At 33.9% G+C, this 9,215-nt stretch overlaps 1 protein-coding gene across 11 annotated transcripts; it reads right to left on the bottom strand.

Moving 5' to 3' along the window:
- Positions 1-2,256: 2,256 nt before the first annotated feature.
- LOC148192542 (protein NUCLEOLAR COMPLEX ASSOCIATED 4-like) lies at positions 2,257-7,646 on the bottom strand. Of its 11 annotated transcripts, none has more exons than XR_015782023.1 (6): positions 7,093-7,646; positions 6,935-7,008; positions 6,019-6,118; positions 5,693-5,774; positions 3,017-5,228; positions 2,257-2,649 (listed from the first exon to the last, which is right to left on the bottom strand). XR_015782023.1 is itself a non-coding variant. In XM_088098338.1 (6 exons), the coding sequence occupies exons 2-6, from the start codon at positions 6,939-6,941 to the stop codon at positions 2,492-2,494; spliced, it is 399 nt and encodes a 132-aa protein (XP_087954464.1). In that variant the 5' UTR covers positions 6,942-7,008; positions 7,093-7,646; the 3' UTR covers positions 2,257-2,491. The 11 variants fall into 11 exon arrangements, 6 of the variants coding, with proteins under 6 accessions (XP_087954464.1, XP_087954462.1, XP_087954463.1 ...); XM_088098338.1 differs by lacking the exon at positions 3,017-5,228 and adding an exon at positions 6,388-6,439; XM_088098336.1 differs by having other exon boundaries at positions 3,017-3,049.
- Between the last annotated feature and the right edge of the window lie 1,569 nt (positions 7,647-9,215).

Here is a 9,215-nt window from a genome sequence, read left to right as displayed (position 1 = left end):
ATGACCTCAACACGAGTAATTTCTTTCCTTATTTTTTTATATATTTTTTCTTTTTTTTACGGATTCAAGGATCTCCCAAATAAATACCAGCGAAGGTAATCTCAATATGGAAAATCAGCACAGTTGTAAAACTTGTGTTCATTATTTGAGCTTAAATAGCATGATTAAGGACAATCCTTTGTTTAGTGCATGCTAGAGGATGGATGTTTTCAAGTAATGCATACATAAATAATTCATCAGAAAATATAATTTTAGTCATTTGAGCACAGAAAATTATGACATCCACTATAATTAAATTTTTTTGCTTTATTTTTTTTAATGTCACAAATTTAACGATATGCATCGAAAAAAAACGACTCATATTGTGAGATATATTTTTTGTGTTTTTATTTTGTGAAGCAAAAATGATAAAACTTATAGAAAGATTTTTTTTTTTCATAACCAAAGAAAATTAGGTTTAGGGAATGAGACAAAACTAGGCTTAGAAGCCAGGCAAAATTGGGCTCAGGGTGTTAGACAGTGTTAGGCTAAGAGGGTAATAGAAAATTGGATTGAGAGGGTTAGGGAAAGACTAGACTTAGTGGTCCAAACATAATTGGACTTCATGGACAAACACAATTGAGTTTAATGGGATAAACAATTGGGCTTAAGGGACTAGACACAATAGGGTTTAATGAATCAAACACAATTGGGCCTAATGGGTTAGACATAATTGGGCGTAAAAAATGTTTCTTAGTGTCACAATGAATATTAAAAATGAGTTTGAAATTCTCTTTTTTTTGGATATGTAGGTCACTCATGAATGAAATTGACCATCATTCCGAAAATATCAAGAAAACAAATTTATGCACATGTTATAAAATTTTTAATTACAATGTAGAAAAGAATAAAAAATTAATTGTATGCTCAAAACGTTTTTACAAAAAGTGAGAAAATTATGAATTTAACGTGTTAAAATAAGTTTTGTTTTTGTATTTTTTACCATTTTTTTAAGAAATTCTGAAGAACTTGATAACAAGAAAAAATGAAAAATAATTAAAAATGAATTGAAACATAACCTTTTTTTCATATACCCCTTTTTTTTACTTTTTTAATTTTTTTAATATCATGAAAATTTGATTTTTAGGTATAACGAAAATATGAATAATAAATATTGAAACTAATCTCCCTTTTATGTGCTATTTGGTATGGAAAAACTTCTTTTATGTCCTACTTGGTATGGAAAAACTTGTTTTGGCCTATGAGCTTTAGCGAATTCAATGCCAACATTAAATCATCTCACAGGCCTCTAGAGCTGAAGTCAACCTCAAGACATAACCACAATGATAAACGATCTAACAGATGTGACATGCCACGAGGAAGCAAACTCTAGATGAAGTCTTCACAATAGCCAAGTAGATCTGAGATCTAACATGTCAATCGTTGGACCTCCACTTCTTAAGGCTCAATCAGACCCGAGTATACGACCCAATATCAAAATAAATGTAGCAACCTATTATGTGAAGTGTGAAGAGAGAAACCTAAGACTACTCAAAATGACACATACAAAACAATCAAAAACATCTTAGTCATATATAACATGTCTTCTACCTAGGGTTCAATATTCAACAATTATAAAAAAAAATACACTCATGCAAAAAATAAAATACACACATGCAGTTATTTACAATAGCAAGACACATATAGAATTATTCCAAACATTACAAAACACAATAATATACATGCTCAATGAGAAAAGGGGAAAGAAAAACATAAAGAAAACCACATAAATTTTTCATATTTAATTAAATGGATTGACTCTCTTAAAATTGGTCCCCAGTGGAGTCGCCAACTATCGCAACCGAGATCGCGATGGGGGATTGGCAAAACTCTAACAAAATAATGTCATTTGGTGGAGGTTTTTTTTTTTTTTGATTTGCATGGGCTTTTACCCTCCGCAAAGTAATTTTCGGGGGTTTTTCAAATCGCCGCATTTTAAGTCGCCACAACCTATTTGTGGGAGTTTTCCGCACCCCTGGTATCACATTCAATTTGCAGAGGTTTTTCTACGGAGGGTAAAAACCTCCTCTATTACTGGATGTTATCTTGTGGGAGTTTTTAACCTCCTTTATATTCAACTATTTAATTACAAAAAAAACTTGTATTTTTTTGCAGTATATTTTAAGATTAATATATGTTATTCAATGAGCTTGCTAAAAAAATAATAATAAATATACAAAATAGTAAAATACTGAAAAATAATTCAAAATTAATGTATTAATGATTTAAAATAACATACATTAAATTACAATGTAAATATAAAAAAATACATAATGTTTAAATAACATTACAAGTCGAAAACTATCAAACCAATTAAAAACATATAGACTAATATTGATGAACTAAACAAAATCCCTAACACATAAAAATTAAACATGAGACCAATAACTCTGCATTTGCTTCCTACTACTGAAGTAAAACAGCTTCACTTCATCAACTACTTCCCTTGAACTCATTGCTCCACCACTACTGTGCCCAACAAGTCATTGTTTGTAGACTCTCCTGCTTCCATTGCTTCTAATCTTTGATTGATGATGTTCATATAAAGTTTTGTGAGATGGTAGGCATGATAAACAAGATGAACAACGGATTCATCATCCATTTCCGAACCTACAAAGTTGAGATTCTCCATATGAAAAATATTATTGCATGCCCATTTGCATATCAAGAACACACCATTCATATTGCATAATAATAACAGCCTCTAACAAAAATAATATTTCAGCTACATCATATTTACAAGCACACAACCTTTTTCCCTTCACATAGCCTATATAAATAACTTATTTCCCATAATCCAAAGATTCAACAGGGTAACAAATATTCAAACTCATTTCAAACAAAACACACAAACATGAATAATAGCTTTTACATACACCTATCATCAATACTAGTATTACTTCACATAGTCACCAATGACACATCAAAACTACACGTACTCAACATGCATATTCAACAAAACCAGCTATTTCCTTACTTCATCACCCGCTCTTACTGCATCACTAGCTTGCTGAAATAATAAAAAAAATTAATAAAAATAAGCAACAATATATTAATAACCATGAAAATTCAAAATTAAAAAACTGAAGTTTAACGATATAAAATAGGAATGCCCACTAGTGCAGTCAGAGGTAATGGCACCAGTTACTTTTGCCTATAGGCACCGGTTCTTGACCCGAGGCATAAGAAGACGAGGTAAAAACTCTTCACTTTTATGCCTCGACTGCGAATCGAGTCAAAACAATGTAGGATTTAACCTCCGTTTAAAAGGAATCGAGGCATTATGGTCACCACAAGATCGCATATCTCAGCCATAACAATCGAAAGCCATACACAAAACCCATATCTCAGCCATCAATCTTAACCAAAATTACCAGATTAAAACTCCATAACAGGAAAAACCCCGAATTAGATCTCAAATCGTAGATTAAAACACCAAAATTACCATATTAAAATACCAAAATTACCATATTGAAACCTTACATCTCAAATCGCGAAGAAATCAGATCCTCAATTCATCAAAACAGAAACCCCAAAAATTTAAGAACAACCCAAACCCTAAATCGCAGAATCAGCACCACCAAAATCATAGTTCCATTTTTGACGTTGCCTTCACCAAATACCAAGCCCTTCACCTTTGTCGTCGTTGCTGGAGGTCACTCACGACATGTCTTCATCGACTTCTCTCACTGTGCGGTGAAGCAGCAAAGGAAAAGAGAAAGGGAGCCTCCCCTTTCCGCCGCGAAGCAAGACGACCAACATCCTCACACAGTCACCGCGACCTCGCCGCACCATCGCTCCGTGATCGTTGCACCTCCACGAGCCACCACGAACGCCGCATGTCACGCCTTCTCTCACTGTGCGGCGAAGCAACAAAGGAAAAGAGAAAGGGAGCCTCCCTTTTGCATCGCGAATCAGGACGACCAACGTACTCGCACAATCACCGCGACCTCGCCGCACCAGATCGTCACGCCTCCACATGCCACCACGAGCGCCACCACGAGCCACCACGAACGCCTCTTGTCGCCTTCTCTCAGTGTGTGGTGAAGCAGTGGAAAAGAGAAATGGCCTTTTGCGATGAAGAGAAATGGCAAAAGCTATGCGGGACGAGGGATAAAGAGAGAAAGAGAAAAGTATTCGAAAAGCTTTTTGAAGTATATGCCTCGAGTGCCCATTTAACTGAGGTCATATTGTGCACATGCCTCGGGTCCCCCACTGAAGTGAGGCAGTATATCAGGGTTCAAAAAGTTGTCAGGCCAAAAGTTAAATATGCAAAATTTTCAAAATATTAAGCACCGATTGGTACTAGGGATGTCAACGGGTCGGGTCGGGCACGGATAGTGCCTACCCGCAACCCGACCCGACAAAAAAAATCTACCCGCTACCCGCACGGATACCCACTTAAAATATATCCGCAGGTATTTTAAAACCCGCGGATACCCTGATATCCACAGATACCCGCAAATATTAAAAAAAAATTTAATAAATTATTAAAATAAAATTTAAATAGAAGTACAAAAAATATATAAAATATATTATAAATTAAATTAAATATAAATTTAAATTCAATTTTAATTAAATTTAATCTTGTAAAATATAAATTAATGTTAATTTTAATTAAATTTAACTTAATAAAATATAAATTAAATTTTTATTTTTAATTTTATTTTTTGCGGGTAGTGGGTATCCGCAGGTACGGATAGTACAATACCCGCACCCGACCCGTTTATAAGCGAGTATTAAAATATCCGCTACCCGCGGGTTGCGGGTAGTAAATATCCGCAGGTATCATCTATCCCTCGCAGATTTTATTCGCGGATATCCGCGGGCGCAGATTTTTTTGTCATCCCTAGTTGGTACTTTAACCGAGGTCATATAGTGTATATGCCTCGGTTCCCCTATAATCGAGGCATAAAAGTTTGATTAATCTACGAAAATGCCATCGCGTTTTGATAGACTTCGGTTGCTCCTAAACCGAAACCTATTGTGCGAGTTTAAATCATCTTTTTTTACTAATGGCCGTTGAACACAAAACGCCATTAGAATAAATAAAAGACTGAACTATATATGTGATAATTGTTAAGGCAAAAGCAGATTATAATATTTTTCCCACTATTGGAGCTAGCAAAACCTAGTAGCTGCTGATTAAATGCCCTCTCAACTGTTTCTGACCCTTCATCACAGGAAGCCTGTAACCAAGAAATTATCCTAACTTCAACAGTAATATAACACAATAACACAAAATGTAGAGAAAAAAAAGTAAAATCTAACTTATTACTTGTATAAAGATGAAATATGATATGATTCCAATTGCTTATCATTAACCTTGCATACTTGTTTCAACTAGGACTTTCACTACAGGTTCCAAATTGGAATTGTCTAAAGAGAAATCTTAACAACATTCAATGTATTTCAACAGGTAAGCTTGGCTATATAAACCAAGTAATCATCTAATCTAACACTAGTTAGCCATGTTAATATCCAGATTCAATTAACACCATTTTTTAAGGTTTTCCTTTTAATGGTTTATCTTATTGCTCTCTTAGCTCTTCCTCTTAATATTGAAGCAAAATGCTACATTATTGAAGCAAAATGCCACATTATAACTCTAATTTAAAACATATAGCATAAAACAATACTTTAAAATGCTAACCTGGAGATTTATCCTTGGTTGAATATGAATCACCAGTAATGTAAACTTCGTTTGACAAAAATTTTGGATGATCAATTAACCACTACAAACAATTAAGCATGATTGTGATTGACTAACAAATGTATTCTAAAATAAAGAAAAGAGAACGATTCTAAACTAAAGAAATAAAAATTGGATGAAAAATACAGGTACACTTTTATAGTTCCTTAATCTAAAAGGAAATAACATTAACTACAGAGTACCAAAGGAGAAGGGGCATGGAGGCACTAAATATTGTTATACATAAATTTAAAAAAGAAATGTCTAAAAAGTAAATGAGAACTCACCTGCGCTGCTCCATATTTCCAAATCATATGTATTATTTGAGCCTTGGAGAGGGGGAACGTGCATATAGTATAATACATATTGTTGATGAAACATTCCATCCTGAAAATAGTTCATTTTCAACTTATCATCAGAACAAGTTTTTTAAAGTAAAGCATTCATCTCCTATATAGCACTGAGTTGCAAAACTAAATACATTGCCTATATGCTATAACATGTTGTAAGCATGGTTTATGACCAAGGAAAAAAATAAAAAATCAATTTACACTAATATTAGGCTACTAACAACAATGATATACATGTATTGACTAAGGAAGGAACTAGAAAACCATGGAAGTAGCTTCAAAGCAACGGTCAAAGGTCTTACTAACTTTGAGCTTAATGGACTTTCATTGTTGCCATTTGCACTTGCAATTTTGTCATCTGATAGGGATAAGCAAACAAATTATCCAATGGACTAATATTCAAATGGGTGGGAATCGAAAATATAATACACAAGTTTCTGTTTGCAATTTCACATATTAAAACCTAGACGACTAAGACAAAGAAAGGCTAGAAAAGCACCTGATTCATCTTTGCCTTCCAAAGTAATAGCGAGCTTTTTCAGACTTATAAATGTAAAATAGTTGCACCAAGTAAATTGATAATTCAGCAAACAAACAAAACTCCATGACCAACAAGAGTTATTCACTAAACACTCGCTCAGGTAAATATCAACAAGAACATCGTGTCAGTGAATTAAGGACTAACAAATTCATCCCCATAACACAAGCTACATAAATTCAGCCTTCCATAACAGGGGCTAAGAGCGAAACAATATATAACATAAATCATAATAATATAAAAGAACCATGATAAAATTAAGTGAAATGAACGAATAGTTGGTTTAGAAAAACAATGTCAGCATAACAACCATACCGGACATCAATATATTTGAAATACTTCGACTCCAGAAGATCTACAACAAACGTAGCCAGACTAGTGGAATGAACCTGATAGCACCAATCCAAAACCAAAAAAATCATATCGAAACAACAATAACAAAAACATTAATCAACAAAATTGTCATAACGTACAACGCAAAGGAGAAGTTTGTGGTACAAAGCAGAGTGGAAGGCGCTGCCATTGGCCACCTTCACGAACTCCATGAGCGTATCCAACACGAGTTCCTTGAGCGTCTCGTCAGACTGTGCCGAGGCAAGAATGTCGAGGAGTGACTTGAGGAACTCATCGAATTTAGAGCGGAGCCAGGTGACGTACATGAACTCGGACTAGTCAGCAGTGGAGGGAGCAACCGCGGAGGTAGCGACGACGGAGGAGAAAGGGAGCTTTGGTAGAAGAGGGAGGAAGAAAGAGTGGAGAGAGAGTAGGGATTCGAGGACGTGGTGAGGAGGAGAAGAAGGGGAAAAGAATGTGAGGAGAAGAGGGAGGTTGTTGATGTGCGAGGCGGAGGAGAGAAGCTGGTTCCCTAGGATTTTCAACTCTACGACGCTGTATCTTCCTTTCTTCTTCTTCCTTGGAGGATCCACGCACGCCATGGTTCGACGCAGAAGAGGAAGTGTGTCAACACTAGGAAAAAGGGAATATGAAATATATTATGAAGTTGGAAAATTCAAGGAACAGTGGGAAAATTTTGAAAGTAGGAGGGAAGATTTGGGAAATTTGAACGTAAGAGGGAAGGAATAATGCTATAAAAATGTATTTTAATTTATAGAGGCTATGTACCTCTTCTAAAAACAATTAAAACTTCCGTTATTATTGACCATCAAACAATTCATCATAATAATTTTAAATAATGTTAATTTGTGGAGAGCTTTTATAACCTCCTCGAAACAAGTCCTATTAAATGTCTCTTTTTTTTAGTGTTTTATAAATAATGTGGAGTTTGAAAATTAGAGTTTGGAATCGTTATCATAGTTTATTCTGGAAAACTACGAAAAAACCTTAAAATAAAGACATGGCCTATGAAACAAGAAATTGTGGATTCGGGAGTCATTTACATGTAGGGAAGGCATTAGCATCCAACAACGTCTGTCTTAAGGTAGTACATTTAATCAAATATGCAAAGTTGTTGTAGTTTTCAAAATGGTTATTTTCCCCGAAAATAACAATGTAAGATAATACAAATAAAAGAAATATGTTTTTTATTTTTAGGAAGCCCGACAAGGATTGATCTTGCTTCTACGCAATCTCATGTGAGAAATCAGTGGTACGTAGTTCTTTTGAAAATAAGTTTTGAAAGATATTAAAGAAAATATTTGGAAATTTGTTTGGAAATTCTTTTGGAATGATTATGGCTAATTTTGGATTTTTAAATAAGTGAATTTGACAAGGACTAGTCTTGCTCCTACGTATCTCCACTCTTGCTGTAGAATTAAGGATCACATAGTTCTGATTGTTTATCATTTGAAAAGGGTTTATATTTTTTAGTTTTTGAGATTTTATGATATTTTGGTATTTTTGGATTATCTTGAAGAAAAAGTTGTTACGGTGTAATCAATAAGTTGGATATAAAACAAATAGATGATAAAATTATTTTTCTATCTTTTTTAAAAAAAAGGTTTTGTACATTTTATGATTTTTTTTGACATAATTGACATGATTGAGAAAAATTAAGATGAAAACATAATTACACAAAGATTTACACTTACTTGCAAGAAAACAACATTTTTTAATTTTTTTAACTATCAAGCAAATCCGATACTTTGCATGATAATCAAAATGATTATTAATTTCATCTTATCTACTCTCATATATTTAAGAATTGATCATTTTCTTCATCAATGTTAATGTCACTCTCTAAATTACCTTAAACCCGATGTCTCGGCGAAGAAAGCCTAATCATAATCACTAGTTTACAATGTCTTGTTTTCCTAGCAATTAATCATGCATTATAATGAACAGAAGCTTAAAGGCAACTAGTCATCATACTCATATGTCTAGGTTTATACTACTATTGGGAGAGTTTCCCCGGATCTACATTTCCCCGTATTTGTCCATATTAACAAAACCAATAATCATGACATCGAATGAGTTAAACAATGCATGCTTTGACCAAAGAAGAAAAACCCTAACTATTGATGAAAGAAAGCATGTATCTCAAATAAGATGTTTAAACACAAATTCCATATATGAGAGCTTCAAAATATTCCATTGATTCCCCAACAACAATACAAGTTTAGTTCACCATATTCATGGT

Source organism: Vigna umbellata, chromosome 9 (genome assembly GCF_029865625.1).
Source record: "Vigna umbellata cultivar VRB3 chromosome 9, Vumbellata_1.0, whole genome shotgun sequence".
Lineage (NCBI taxonomy): Eukaryota > Viridiplantae > Streptophyta > Magnoliopsida > Fabales > Fabaceae > Vigna > Vigna umbellata.
Note: the sequence above shows the minus strand (reverse complement) of the source record. Positions and strands in the feature narration are given on the sequence as shown.

Bases quoted from the DNA above. Each gene is read 5' to 3' on its own strand.
- LOC148192542 (XM_088098333.1), bottom strand. From the start codon at position 7,278: ATGTACGTCACCTGGCTCCGCTCTAAATTCGATGAGTTCCTCAAGTCA. The intron at 6,119-6,934 runs GTATGGTTGTTA...AACTATTTTCAG, and splicing joins TTCAAATATATTGATGTCCG to GATGGAATGTTTCATCAACA. The intron at 2,650-5,692 runs GTTAGCATTTTA...TCAACTTTGTAG, and splicing joins AACCAAGGATAAATCTCCAG to GTTCGGAAATGGATGATGAA.